At 42.6% G+C, this 16,005-nt stretch overlaps 1 protein-coding gene across 1 annotated transcript in view; it reads right to left on the bottom strand.

The window, feature by feature from the left end:
- Nucleotides 1–16,005, bottom strand: part of LOC140188658 (tumor necrosis factor receptor superfamily member 11B-like) — a 67,876-nt gene that overhangs the window by 16,084 nt on the left and 35,787 nt on the right. Inside the window, exons 3-5 of the mRNA XM_072245141.1 lie at nt 11,661–11,786; nt 6,992–7,132; nt 532–640 (exon numbers count right to left, since the gene is read on the bottom strand). Coding sequence (XP_072101242.1) covers nt 532–640; nt 6,992–7,132; nt 11,661–11,786 — 376 coding nt within the window. The remainder of the gene's footprint in view (nt 1–531; nt 641–6,991; nt 7,133–11,660; nt 11,787–16,005) is intronic.

A 16,005-nucleotide genomic window follows, 5' to 3' on the forward strand; every position in this document is an offset into this window, starting at 1 on the left:
ATGGACAATGAAACCATGTACAATACACACATAAAAGTTGCTGGTGAACGCAGCAGGCCAGGCAGCATCTCTAGGAAGAGGTGCAGTCGATGTTTCAGGCCAAGACCCTTCGTCAGGGTGGGTCTCAGCCTGAAACGTCGACTGCACCTCTTCCTAGAGATGCTGCCTGGCCTGCTGCGTTCACCAGCAACTTTTATGTGTGTTGCTTGAATTTCCAGCATCTGCAGAATTCCTGTTGGTTGTCCATGTACAATACTTCATTTTTTGCTCTCTTTTTGTACTACTTATTTAATTAAATTATAAAATATATACTTCTTATTGTAATTTATAGTTTCTTATTATTATGTATTGCAATTTACTGCTGCAAGCAACAAATTTCACAACATATGATAGTGATTTTAAATCTGATTCTGAATCAATTTAGAGTTGAGGTGAATGAAGTTAACAACATGGTTCAGGAGCCTGATGGTTGTAGGGTAATAACCATTCAAAAGTTTGAGCCTTTCCACAGATTCCAAGAGAAGGACTTACTTAGTGTGAGGTTGGCATTTGTGCATATGCGTGGTATTCCGGAATGTTCCTGAAGAACAAGTCTGGCATGCCTCTCTGTAGTGAATCTCACTACCTTGAAAAAACAGAACTGAATGACAAAACCAAGGCTTTAATTTAACAGAACTGGCAGTCCAACACTGGCTCAGCTAAAGCACACATAACACATACAATAAGAACTCCTTCTGTTTTGCCACAAGAAAGCATCTTAACTCTCACTTCCCTCAACAAGAGACTACGCCCAATTTACATACTTACCCGGCTCTGCTCTTTCAGTGAATGCACTAACTTGTAGTGAGTTAAACAAAATTCAAACCATAACAGAATCCGTGAGCTAGAAAAGAGCCTTTAATCTGTTAGCTTGTACTGGCAAAAAATGATGGTGTGCGTGAAAAACTGCTGCACTTGTTAATTACCCAGTCCCTTTTTAGTCATAGCACTCCAGTTAAATCATGTTCGGAATATCAATGTCTCTTAAGAATCCTAAATTGCCTGCAGTTAGACATTGCTCAACACCATGTCACAGTAATAAGGTTACAGTCTACAGAATCTACAGAAACTAATTTTATCACCAGAAGAATGTTATTTGTGTTTGGTCAAACCAGACATAATTGGAGATGGTTAACTCTTTACCAACCCCCCCCCCCCCCCACCACCTCTCCATTTTCTGAAGGGATTGCTCTCTATGTGACTCTCTGAAAACACCTATCCCTTCCCACTGATCTACCTCCTGGCACTTATCCCTACAAGCATAACAGGTGCTACACCTGCCTCTGCACCTCCTTCCTCAACACTATTCAAGGTCCCAAGCAGTCTCTGGAAGTTATCTACTGTATCTGGTGTTACTGACGCAACATCCTTTGAATCGGTGAGACCCAAAGCAGATTAGGGACTGCTTTGTTAAGCGCCTTTGCTCTGTTTACCCATTTCAGTTCAGCTTCCCACTCCCACTCTGACATGTCTGTCCATGGCCTCCTCTACTGCCATGAGGCTAAACTCAGGTTGGAGGAGCAAGACTTCATTTCCATCTGAGCAGCCTCCAGCCTGATGGCATGACCGTTGATTTCTCTAACTTCCTGTAAGTTTTCTCCCCCTCCCATCTACTCCATTTTTCCATTCTGGTTCCCCTCTCACCCCTGTAAAAGTTAACAATTGAAAGTACGTTTATTATCAAAGTACATATATGTCACCATAAACAACCCTGAGGTTCTTTTTTTTTGTGAGCATACTCAATAAATCCAATAACCACAATAGAATCAATGAAATACCACACTAACAGGGCAGACAACCTGTGTACAAAAGAGAACAAACTGTGCAAATATAAAAAGAAAGAAAAAAAATAATAACAACAATAATCACAAATAAATAAATAAGCAATAAATATCAAGAACGTGAAATGATGAGTCCTTGAAAGTGAGTCAATAGGATATGGGAACAGTTCAGTGATGGGGCAAGTGAAGTTGAGTGAAGTTATCCCTACTGGTTCAAGAGCCTGATGGTTGAGGGGTAATAACTTTCCTGAACCTGGTGGTGTGCTGTACCTTCTTCCTGACGCAGCAGTGAGAAGAGAACAAGACCTGGATGGTGGGTGTCCCTGATGATGACTGCTGCTTTCCTGTGACAAGGCTCTGTGTAGATGTACTATATGGTAGAGAGGACTTTAGCCATGAAGGACGGGGACATATTCTCTACTTTTTGCAAGATTTTCTATACCAGGCTGCGATACAGCCAGTCAATATACTCAACACCATACATCTACAGGAGTTTGTCAAAGTTTTATATGTCATCCTGATTCTTCGCAAACTTCTAAGGAAGTAGTGGTGTTGCCGTACTTTCTTCATTATTGCACTTATGTGCAGAGCCCAGGACAGAACTTCTCAAATAATAACACCAAGGGATTTAAAGTTGCTGACCTTCTCCAGCTCTGATTCCCCAATGAAGACTTGCTCATGGACCTTCAGTTTCCTCCTCCTGAAGTCAATAATCAGTTTCTCAATCTTGCTGACAGTGAGTAACAGTGAGTAAATCTGTACCACCCTCACAGATTTTCAATCTCCTTCCTATATGCTGATTCATCACCACCTTTGATGTGGTCCATGACTGTATTGTCAGCAGCAAACTTAACTATGGCATTGGAGCTGTGCTTAGCCACATAGTCATAAGTGTAAAACGAGTAGAGCAGCGGGCTAAGCACATAGCCTTGTGGTGCACCTGAGCTGATGGAGATTGTGGAGGTTATATGTTGTTGGTAATCCAAACTAACAGGGGCCTGCAAATGAGGAATTTGAGGATCCAATTGCTCAAGGTGGTATTGAGGCCAAGGTCTTGAAGGTAATTGATTAGTTTTGAGGGGATGATAGTATTGACTGCCCAACTTTACTTGATAAAGAGCATCCCTTTGTATGCATCTTTGTTGTCCAGATGTTCCAGGATTGCGTGAAGAGCCAATGAAATGGCATTGCCTATGGACCTGTTGTTCTGGTAGGAAAATTGGAGCAGATCTAAGTCACTTCTCAGACAGGAGTTGGTATGTTTCATCACCAACGACTCAAAACACTTCATCACAGTGGATATAAGTGCTACTGGACAATGGTCATTAAGGCAGGGAACCACAATCTTCTTGGGTATCAGTATAAATGAAGCCTGCCTGAAGCAGATGGGTACCTCAGACCACCGAAGTGAGGTTAAAGATCTCAGTGAACACTCCAGCCAGTAGACCAGTACAGGTCTTTCGTACTCAGACAGATATCCAATCTGGGCTGGATGCTCTCTGAGGGTTCACTTTCTGAAGGATGCTCTCACGTCAGCCTAGGAAACTGTAATCACAGGACCATTGGGGACTATGGGAGTTTGTGATGGTGTTTCCTTGTTTTGATGGTCAAAGCGAGTATAGAAGGCATTGAGCTTATCTGGAAGCAAAGCCCTTTTGTCATCAGAGTCGCTTGATTTCACATTGTAAGAGGTGATAGTTGCATCTGTACAATTACATATCAATTAAGTAAAAGAACGCATATGGGAGATGGGTGTATTTACGAGAGAGAGAGAGAGAGAGATAGCGATAGAGAGAGAAGAAAGAGAGAGAAAGAGAGAGAGAGTGAAAACAACAACAATGTGCATGTGTAGACAACAGCAAATGCGCAGACAACCGAACAATACATAGTGCTAAGGGACGGGGGGGGGGGGTTCACTGCTCTAAAAGAAATAGATCCATTTATTACACCCTCTCCCTTTAGATTAATGCAACATAAAACAGTATATGTACAAAACATTCAATTTCCCATTCATAAACCCATATTCCAAATAAACATGCTTTCACAATAAGAGTTCATAACTAACTTCACAGTTCTAAAGGTTCAGTCTTTTGGGTGGTGCTCTGTTTCTTTCAGGATAGCACCTCTGGACCTGTGGAGTGGCATCACGTTTGGCAGGAGTCTTGTCAACGATAATGTTCTTGTCGTGCCTCTAGACTTGTGGAGTGGCTTTGGGTTTGGTAGGTGTCTTTTCCGTGTCACGTTGCTGTCAGTGACATGATCATCACTGAGAGGTAAGTCCAGTGACTGTAACGTGTCTGTCTTGTTGGTTGCAATCAACTCAGTTGTGTTCTTCGGTTGAGCATCTAGTATCTGGTTCATATGACATCTCCATGTCTGATCTCCAACATCCACTGTGTACATCAGTGGTCTGGTTCTTGTAGCTATCCTATTGGGTGTCCACTTGTCTTCGCCATAATAACGCGCCAGAACTTCTTGTCCAATATCGAAGCTCCTTGCTGCTTCACTTGGCAACTGGCTGATCTGTTTATTCTGCACTTTGCTCCACAGATCTGGTTTCAGGAGGTCTATGCGAGATCTGATTCCTGCTCATGAACAGCATTGCAGGTGTTCCATGTGTCATTACATGAATAGAGTTCCGAGGCACAAAGAAGTTGTTCACCTTGTGCTGTAGAGAAATGTTCTCCTTGTCCATTGTTTCAATTGATTTCTTGAAGGTTTGGATAAACCTTTCAGCTAACAAATTCATTGCTGGGTGGCGAGGAGCTGACTTGAAATGTCTGATGCTATTTTCCATCATGAACAGTTGGAATTCTTCTGATGTGTACTGTATTGTGGTCCATCGTCACTTACAATTTGTTCTGGTAAGTCATTTCTGGGGAAGATAGTCCTCAGAGCAGAGACAGTCTTTGCTGAGGTGGTTGACTTTCATTGGTATAACCTCCGGCCTCTTCAAATGAGCATCCACAGCAATCAGAAACATGGAGTCCATGAATGGCCCAGCAAAGTCAATATGTACTCTTTACCATGGTGAAGACAGCCATTCTCATGGGTGTAACGCTGCCTGTGGGAGGTGCATCTTGAACTTATTGGCACCCAAACAGCTTTTGGCCAATTCTTCGATCTGTTTATTTATTCCCTTCTCAAACACCTTCTGATTAGCATTAAGCAGCTGTGGCAGCCTCTGGTTAGGGCTACCATTTGGGCTGCAGTTACCTGTGATGCCATACTGACAGCTTTGACTGAGTGCCAGTATAGTTAGATTTTTCTCAACCATTCACAACTGAAAAGTGCTGGTCCTCCACTTTTCAATACCTAAAGGTCTACCTGCTGTGTTTGGCCTCCATACGTTTACCTTCAGTTTGCCTTTGTGGAACACTTTTTTGCTTCTGTAGGTCTTTAGCATCACTGAGGTCTTCTCTGATGGTATTCTATTGTAGTCAGCCTCTGAAATTATAGACAAAGCTGACCCTGTGTCCAGTTCCATTTTCAGTTTTACAACAGACACATCTATTGTGATCCATATGATTTTGTGATCTCTTTCAGTAATAGTAGGCAATTCTAGGCATGACAACTCATCTTCATCAGACTCTAAGTTGTCTGATTCTGTCTTACATTTTGAAACTTTATGCATTTGCTTGGTTTTGTATGTGAAACTCTTCATTTGGTGTTGTTTTTCTCCTTGGTTGTGTTTTTTGTCTGACTTGCACAGTCTCTCTCTGTAACCTTGTCTGTGACACTTCCTGCACACTTTTTCTTTGTTTCCCTTTGCATTTCGGAATTTCTGACTGTCAACTGATTCACCAATGTGGCGTGGAGCACTTCTGCTGGGTCACAGCATGAAGACTTTTCTTCTTTAGTTGCCAATAGTGGAGGATGTGACAAGCCATCGGTGTTGCTGTGTTGCTTGGTACCCTTGAGCTCTATGTCATAAGACTGGGCTCACAGGAATAGTGCCTAATGTTGTAACCAGGAAGCAGTCATCACTGGAATTGGACAACAGCGTATGAACAGACAACAGATCAATACGTAGTGCTAAGGGGGAGGTCATTGCTCTAAAAGAAGTAGACCAATACATTACAGTGATATCATTCAAGCCCTGCCACAGCTGTTCAGCATCCTTCATTGATTCAAGTTTAGTCCGGAATTGCCACTTTGCCCATGAGATAGGTTTCTGGAGATGGTTTCTGGACACTTTGTGGTTTTCTTGGTTGCCAGACTTAAATGCCTCTGATCTGGCCCTCAGCAGATTGCAGCTCTCACAGTTTATCAAGGGCTTCTGGTTGCAGAAGACTCTGTATGATTTTGTGGGGACACACTCGTCTACAACTGCTTTCATAATGTCTATGACAACAGTGGTGTATTCATTCAGATCCACAGGTGAGTCCTTGAACACGGCCCAGTCACCAACAAAAAGAATTCCTGTAGCCATTCCTCTGCCTCCCACAACTACCTCTTCAGTGTCCTAATATCTGGAGCCTTGCTCTTTAGCCTCTGCCTATATGCAGTTAGGAGAAGGGCAGCCAAGTGATCAGATTTCCTGAAATGTGGTCTGGGCATGGAAAGGTAGGAAATCCTTTTCTTAATATAGCAGTGGTCTAGTGTGTTGGGTGCTCCGATGCTACAGGTTATAAGCTGATGGTAATTGAACAGGGATTTCTTCATTTCTTCAAACAAGCCTGGTTGAAATCCCCAACTATGATATGAAGTGCTTCGGGGGTGGGAAGTTTCTTGTTTGGTGACATTGCCATGCAGTATCTCAAGCACTTGATCATGGTCAGGTACTGGTGATACGTAAGCTCCATTGATGGAATAAACCTATCCTTTCCCAGCATTGCACTTTATTCCCCCTCCCTCACCACCCACCTTCCCCCTTATCTGGTCTCACATATCATCTGCCAGCTTGAACTCCTCCCCCCTTCCCCCGCAGCCCCCCCCCCACCTTCTTATTCTGGCTTCAATTCCTTTCCTTTCCAGTCCTGATGAAGGGTCTCAGCCTAAGACGTCAACTGTTTAATCCCCTCCAATAGTGTTGCCTGATTTTCTGAGTTCCTCCAGCATTTTGTGTGCATTACTTGAATTAACAAATGATTTACATTCTTTATAATGTCATTCATGTGAAGTGAATGAGAGGGAAGTTTCATCTTTTGAAAATAAAGTGAATTCCATACCTTTGGAAGGTCCATTTCCGCTATCACATTTCACGCAGTGTTCACATTTGGTTACATCTTCTGTAGCACAGTAATATTGGAAAGGGCATTCACATTTTCGGTTTGTGGTCTTGTTGCACGCAACTGTTTCAACACTGTAACCTGTAACAACCATCACCAAGAAGGACAAAGGTAAAGGGGGTGTGGGAACACCACTATCTACTGGTTCCCCTTCAAGTCACAAGCCACCCTGACTTGGACAGCAGATACTGTAGCATTAGAACAAGGACCGTTAGGATAGGAAACAGTTTCTCCCCCCGGGCCGTGAGATTACTGAACTCCTTGCCACTGCCCAGAACTCATCTCATCACGTCCCAATAGTGTTACACGGTTTACTTTTCAAACTTGTGACATAAATGCACCTATGCTAAATGTCAATCTTCTGGAATATATTTTATTAATGGTTAAGTTATTTGTGGTAATATTACTTTATGTGTTGTGTGTGTGAGTTACACGTTCTGAATTGTTCTGGAGGGATGTTGTTTCCCTTTGCTGTGTGTGTGTGTATATATATATATATATATATGTATATAAACAACTGAATAACAGTGAACTTGAACTTGAAACATATCACTGACATTTCACTGTTGCTGGGCTTAATTCTGGAACTTCCTACCCAACAGCATTGTAGTCAATAGACTACAGGGTGACTCCTCAGACATTAGGAGCAGGAGTAAGCTAACTAGCCTTCCAAACCATCAGTAATTGAACCAAAGTGTTTGGCATCACACCTAGCAGTAGTAGTGAGGTCGGAGATGGTGTTAAACAGGAAATTAGAAATGTGTGCAATAAAGGAACAGCAGTTATAATGGGTGACTTCAATCTACATGTAGATTGGGTGAACCAAATTGGTAAAGGTGCTGAGGAAGAGGATTTCTTGGAATGTATGCGGGATGGTTTTTTGAACCAACATGTCGAGGAATCAACTAGAGAGCAGGCTATTCTGGACTGGGTTTTGAGCAATGAGGAAGGGTTAATTAGCAATCTTGTCGTGAGAGGTCCTTTGGGTAAGAGTGACCATAATATGGTGGAATTCTTCATTAAGATGGAGAGTGACACAGTTAATTCAGAAACAAAGGTTCTGAACTTAAAGAGGGGTAACTTTGAAGGTATGAGACGTGAATTAGCTAAGATAGACTGGCAAATGACACTTAAAGGATTGACGGTGGATATGCAATGGCAAACATTTAAAGGTTGCATGGATGAACTACAACAATTGTTCATCCCAGTTTGGCATAAGAATAAATCAAGGAAGGTAGTGCACCCATGGCTGACAAGAGAAATTAGGGATAGTATCAATTCCAAAGAATTTTAGCATACAAATTAGCCAGAGAAAGTGGCTCACCTGAGGACTGGGAGAAATTCAAAGTTCAGCAGAGGAGGACAAAGGGCTTAATTAGGAAGGGGAAAAAAGATTATGAGAGAAAACTGGCAGGGAACATAAAAACTGACTGTAAAAGCTTTTATAGGTATGTGAAAAGGAAAAGACTGGTAAAGACAAATGTAGGTCCCCTACAGACAGAAACAGGTGAATTGATTATGGGGAGCAAGGACATGGCAGACCAATTGAATAATTACTTTGGTTCTGTCTTCACTAAGGAGGACATAAATAATCTTCCAGAAATAGTAGGGGACAGAGGGTCCAGTGAGATGGAGGAACTGAGTGAAATACTTGTTAGTAGGGAAGTGGTGTTAGGTAAATTGAAGGGATTGAAGGCAGATAAATCCCCAGCGCCAGATGGTCTGCATCCTAGAGTGCTTAAGGAAGTAGCCCAAGAAATAGTGGATGCATTAGTGATAATTTTTCAAAACTCGTTAGATTCTGGAGTAGTTCCTGAGGATTGGAGGGTGGCTAATATAACCCCACTTTTTAAAAAAGGAGGAAGAGAGAAACCGGGGAATTATAGACCGGTTAGCCTAACGTCAGTGGTGGGGAAACTGCTGGAGTCAGTTATCAAAGATGTGATAACAGCACATTTGGAAAGCGGTGAAATCATCGGACAAAGTCAACATGGATTTGTGAAGGGAAAATCATGTCTGACGAATCTCATTGAATTTTTTGAGGATGTAACTGGTAGAGTGGATAGGGGGGAACCAGTGGATGTGGTATATTTGGATTTTCAAAAGGCTTTTGACAAGGTCCCACACAGGAGATTAATGTGCAAACTTAAAGCACATGGTATTGGGGGTAAGGTATTGATGTGGATGGAGAATTGGTTAGCAGACAGGAAGCAAAGAGTGGGAATAAACGGGACCTTTTCAGAATGGCAGGCGGTGACTAGTGGGGTACCGCAAGGCTCAGTGCTGGGACCCCAGTTGTTTACAATATATATTAATGACTTGGATGAGCGAATTAAATGCAGCATCTCCAAGTTTGCGGATGACACGAAGCTGGGTGGCAGTGTTAGCTGTGAGGAGGATGCTAAGAGGATGCAGAGTGACTTGGATAGGTTGGGTGAGTGGGCAAATTCATGGCAGATGCAATTTAATGTGGATAAATGTGAAGTTATCCACTTTGGTAGCAAAAATAGGAAAACAGATTATTATCTGAATGGTGGCCGATTAGGAAAAGGGGAGGTGCAACGAGACCTGGATGTCATTATACACCAGTCATTGAAAGTGGGCATGCAGGTACAGCAGGCGGTGAAAAAGGCGAATGGTATGCTGGCATTTATAGCGAGAGGATTTGAGTACAGGAGCAGGGAGGTACTACTGCAGTTGTACAAGGCCTTGGTGAGACCACACCTGGAGTATTGTGTGCAGTTTTGGTCCCCTAATCTGAGGAAAGACATCCTTGCCATAGAGGGAGTACAAAGAAGGTTCACCAGATTGATTCCTGGGATGGCAGGACTTTCATATGAAGAAAGACTGGATGAACTGGGCTTGTACTCGTTGGAATTTAGAAGATTGAGGGGGGATCTGATTGAAACGTATAAAATCCTAAAGGGATTGGACAGGCTAGATGCAGGAAGATTGTTCCCAATGTTGGGGAAGTCCAGAACAAGGGGTCACAGTTTGAGGATAAAGGGGAAGCCTTTTAGGACCGAGATTAGGAAAAACTTCTTCACTCAGAGAGTGGTGAATCTGTGGAATTCTTTGCCACAGGAAGCAGTTGAGGCCAGTACATTGGCTATATTTAAGAGGGAGTTAGATATGGCCCTTGTGGCTACGGGGATCAGGGGGTATGGAGGGAAGGCTGGGGCGGGGTTCTGAGTTGGATGATCAGCCATGATCATAATAAATGGCGGTGCAGGCTCGAAGGGCCGAATGGCCTACTCCTGCACCTATTTTCTATGTTTCTATGTTTCTATGAATGCTGCATCTCTTAGGGGAGTCATACAGTAGTGTAGTGGTTAGCAAACATTTCACAGCAACAGCTGTAAGATCGGGGTTCACTTCCTACTGTCTGTTACGTACCCCGTAACTGGGTTGCCAAACCAGCAGAAATGGATCACTCAGTTGGAGTCTGGATTACTAGGACTAAGAAAGTTTTATTAAAGAAACAAGCAACACAATAATCAAAAAGATAATAAATGCAACAGTTCAGCAATGATAAACACACATGGGCACAGAATTAAGATAACAGCATCAATCAAGCTCTATCGTTGTCTAGGGGTAAATGATCAAATTTCAAAGTGACACAAAAGTTCAGTCCAATTTAGTTCAGTTCGCAGTAATCGTTGCCATGGTGATGGACAACGTGGGGGGGGAGAGAGAGAGAGAACGAGAACGACTGATCATTCAGAAACGGCTTCCACTCACAGACCGGTGATATTGCTCACAAGCAGCTTTCCGGGCGGGTCCTTTGTGATGTCACCTGAGGTCACCGACTGTGACCCCTCCGCCAGATGCGGTCGATCCTCTGCAGTGACCCCGGCACCCAAGCGAGGGTGGACACACGCCGGGTTCCCACTGATCGTACCTTTCCACCCTGTGCGCTTAAGGTCCGGTACTTCCCACTGACTCGTGAGAGGCGCACTGCTTCTAGGGTCTCGTTACCTCGGGTGTCGTGTGTGTCCCGCCTTAGCGAACCTGTCCCTTTTTATCCCCCTGCTGGGGTATCGCCTGTCCATCACTTCAAACAGTTCAGGGTTCAAAGGGGGAGCCGCTCCAGACAGCTCTCTCTCCCGTCCCTTCATTACACATCTCCAGATGCTGTTTCATTGTGTTCCTTATCTCTCTCTTGAAGACAGGTGGCAGACCAACTGCTGATCACACAGGACAGCTAACATCTTATCTGTGTGTATTCTTGTCACATGTCCAACAAGCAGGACATTCTCAATGAATGGTGCTTCAACAAAGCATATCCATCATTAAGGGCATCACCCAGGACATGTCCTCTTTTCATTGCTACCATCAGGGAGGAGGCACAGGAGCCTGAGGACTCACACTCAATGATTTAGGCACAGTTTCTTCCCCTCCACCATCAGATCTCTCAATGGTCCTTAACACTACCTCCCAGCTTGCTCTCTTTTTGCACATTTTATTTATTTACATATATTTCTTATTGTAACCTATAGTATATTTATTGCACTGTACAGTTACCACAAAACAACAAATTTCACAATGTGCAGCAGTGTCAGTGAGAATAGATCTGATTCTGAATAATGAAGGTATTTAAAGGCTTTACCTCTGCAGGGCCCAAAACATTTCAAACATCTGGACAGAGAATTCTCCTCTTCCGTATATGTTCCAGGCTTGCAAGGGACACATCTTGTCTGGTTTTTGCGTGGATCTGACTTACCCCTGTATTCACCTTTCGAAAGAAACAGAAGTATTTCACATTTCTTATGGATGTTGAGATGTCTTGATATACCCCATTATCCTCTTTGTAATAGGCTATTCACAACAAAGTACCAGAAAACAGCAAAGACTCTTAATCTATAGAGGTGGCACATGCGTAAATACAGAAGGTGCTGGAAAGGGGCAAGTAAAGTCATAAAGGATCCCAGCCCCCTGCTCATGGGCCATTTATCCCACTCACGTCAGCAAACAGGCTACATAATATCCATGCCAGGGCCACCAAATCAAAGACATTCTCTAAGCAGTAAGGCTGATCAACACCTCCACCCACTAACCCACCACCAATACTCAATCATTTGCTGTCACTTTATGTACAGTCACTCCCATGCCCAATGTCACTTTATGGATATGACAATAGACTATAGACAATAGACAATAGGTGCAGGAGTAGGCCATTTGGCCCTTCAAGCCAGCACCGCCATTCTCTGTGATCATGGCTGATCATCCACAATCAGTACCCCGTTCCTGCCTTCTCCCCATATCCCTTGACTCTGCTATCATTAAGACCTCTTTCTAACTCTTTCTTGAAAGCATCCAGAGAATTGGCCTCCACTGCCTTCTGAGGCAGCTATTTTACATATTTTTATTTTTGTGCTTTTATTATTATTGTGTTCTTTATCTTATCGTGTTTTTTTGTGCCGTATCAGATATGGAGTAACACTTATTTCATTCTCCTTTACACTTGTGCACTGAAAATAACATTAAACTATCTTGAATCTTGATAGTGATAGCTCTGTAGGGCTGTTGGCTTCCAGTTGCAACAACCCAGATTCAACCCTACTCTGTGCTGCCATCTGCATGTTGTTCTTTTGACCACATAGGTTTCCCTGACTACTCTGGCTTCCTCCCACATCCTAAAGATGTGTGGGTTGGTAGAATTATTGTTGCTAGTAGATAGGCGAGAATCTGGGGGAACTTGATGCTCACTCTCTATCCAAACTTCAAACATGATACCTCTGGCTCTAATTAAATGAGCCAGTAATTTAATAGAAATTGTGAAATTTGCTCCAAACAAATACACCTTTCCTTTGCCTAGATCACTCTTGCCTCCTACACCATGTTTGTGTTTAAATTATACGGATTGTGGTGAAAATTTTAAAAAAAGAATTAGTGTTGATTGATAAAGGAGAGGAATCCCAAAATCCAGGCTATGCCCCCTTCTCACTGCTGCCATTGGGAAGGTGGTACAGGAGCCTTAGGTTCAGGAACAGTTATTACCTATCAGGCTCCTGAACTATCATGGATAACTTCATTCATCTGAAATATGAACAAATCCCACAACTTCAAGGACTCTACAACTCCTGTTCTCATTATTATTCACTTATCATCATTATTATTATTATTATTATTGTATTTGCACAGTTTGTGTTCCTTTGCATATTGGTGGTTTGCCAGTCTTTGTGTGCAGTTTTTCATTCATTATATTGTGTTTCTTTGTTCTACTGTGATTACTTTATGTGTTGTGTGTGTGAAGTTGAATCTCAGGGTAGCATACAGTGGCGTCAATATACTTTATTAATAAAATTACACTGATCTTTTTTGAAAATTGAACTTTGGTAAGTCATTTGTTATTATCAGGGTTGTTTGTCCCCATTCTGTTGTTTGCTCTCATCCAATGTCAAGTACCCTGGACTATTTCATTCCCAGTCTTGGTTGCCTTGTAAGTAGTTCTCTGCAATGGCTCTAAGATCAAAGTTCCTTATTTCTATCTTTATTTATTAAGATATAGCGCAGAACAGGCCCTCTGGTCCTTCGAGCCACGCTGCCCAGCAATCACCTGATTTAATCCTAGCCGAATCATGGGACAATTACCAATGACCAGACTGGAGCATCCAGAAGAAACCCACATGGTCACAGGGAGAATGTATGAACTACTTATAGACAGCGGCAGGAATTGAACCCAGGTCACCTGTACTGTAAAGCATTGTGCTAACCTCTACTCTACTGTGCCATTAATTCATCCATCTCATTATAAATGCTTCATGTCATCTTATACCTGTTTTTTAATTTGACATTGCCTGCTGATGCAGATTTCTCCTGTTGTCAGTCCCTGTCACACGCTCGTTATCATTTACTGTTCAGCCTTGTGACATTGCCCTTTGTCTTTTAATCAAAACGTTTACCTGGAACTACCACTACAGCCCATTCCCTGGTAATGAACGAGTTCTGTTTTTACAGATGACCTTAAGTCGATTTTTCCTCACATCAGAAAATACACAAAAATCACTTGTTGCAGTACTCGAGCCTCCATAGTATTGTAATGAGTAACATCAAAGACTGTTACGAAAAAGAGAGAAAAATACACTCAGTGGCCACTTTATTACATTCCTCTTGTGCCTAATAAAGTAGCCACTGAATGTACGTTTGTGGTCTTCTGCTGCTGTAGCCCATCCACTTCAAGTTTCAATGTGTTGTGCATTCAGAGATGTTCTTCTCCACACCACTGTTATAACACATGGTTATTTGAGTTACTGTCACCTTTCTATCAGCTTGAACCAGTCTGGCCATTCTCCTCTCACTGCTCTCCCACTAACAAGGCAACAGAACTGCCACTCACTGGATGTTATTTTTTTCTCTGTTTTTTTTGCACTGTTACATACCTCAAGGAGATCTTGTGATTTTTTTTGTGAGAATGATGTAATGGTCTTTTGGAGGTCACCTGATGTAATTTTCCCGCCGATGTGAGGTCACGTGAGGACACGTTCACCACGGGTATAAAGGGAAGACCTCAGGTGATGCAGTTAGTTTTTAGTTTTTAGTTCTCCAGCTCGAACGTTAGTGTGTCTCCGCTTCTGTTGTGTATTTATTTTATGACACAGTTTCATTTTTAAAACGGAGTGTTACGTTCTGTTGCAAGGTACAATAGTGCTGGACTGGCAATTTTTGCTAGATGTGTTGTTGTACCTTTTTCCAGCAGTACTGGAGAGTGAAGACTTTATTGAAGTACATGACCCGAAGGTATCGTTCAGCAGTTTAACAAAGGATCGACCTTACTGAGTCTTCATTGAAGAAGTAGCGACCTGCATCGCAGATAACGCTTGCCAAAAGAACAAGGAAGTTCATGCAAGGTTTGCTCTCTATAAATTAAGGTCAGTTGTTTTAAGCCGTTTATTTCCTTCACCACGAATCCTTTGGACAGAACCAACAGGAAAGTCGCATCTATGAAGAAATCCTTCTCCAGAGAAGTCTCTCCCAATTGAATGTATAAATCTGTTGGACTTTCGAATTTACCATTTTAAGAACTGTATCTGACTTTACCGCTTTAAGAACTGTTTTCGCATTTAACGCTTTAAGAACCAGTAGCGAGTGATGGTTTGTTGAACGGCCGCATAGCGGTTAACTTCCAATTAAGGTTTTCGTTTGTTTTTTATTGGCCTGAAACGTCCACTGTTCCTCTTCCTAGAGACGCTGCCTGGCCTGCTGCATTCACCAGCAACTTTGATGTGTGTTGCTTGAGTTTCCAGCATCTGCAGAATTCCTGTTGTTTGTGTTTTTAAATTCACTACTGCGAAGCCTCTTCCAGTGATGCCTACACCGAAGAAGTTTAGATCCTCCCTTCGACGGGAGTTCAGTGAAGCCATCTCTCACTGCTCCCCAGCTGTAATTTCTTCGGTTCTTCAACTTTTCGACCACACTTTGACTCAGACTCGCATTTTGGATCTCCCCCTCCCCCTCCCACTTTCAAATCTCTTACTAACTCTTACTTCAGTTAGTCCTGATGAAGGGTCTCGGCCTGAAACATCGACTGTACCTCTTCCTAGAGATGCTGCCTGGCCTGCTGCGTTCACCAGCAACTTTGATGTGTGTTGCTTGAATTTCCAGCATCTGCAGATTTCCTGTTGTTTGCGCTTAATAAATGTTTAGTTGTTTTTATATAACCTGTCTCGATTGATATTCATTGTTGCCAATTACGTAACAGCACCATTCTCTGTAAATTCTTTAAACTGTTATGCATGAAAATCCAGAGAGATCAGCAGTTTCTGAGATACTCAAACCACCCCGTCTGGCACCAACAATTATTCCACGGTCAAAGTCACTTTGATCACATTTCTTCCCCATTCTGATGTTTGCTCTGAGCCCCCTGACCATGCCTGCATGCTTTTATGCATTGAGGTGCTGCCACATGATTGGCTGATTAGATATTTGCATTAACAAGCAGGTGTACCTAATAA

The sequence above is a fragment of the Mobula birostris genome, chromosome 27, assembly GCF_030028105.1.
Source record: "Mobula birostris isolate sMobBir1 chromosome 27, sMobBir1.hap1, whole genome shotgun sequence".
Taxonomy (NCBI): Eukaryota; Metazoa; Chordata; class Chondrichthyes; order Myliobatiformes; family Myliobatidae; genus Mobula; species Mobula birostris.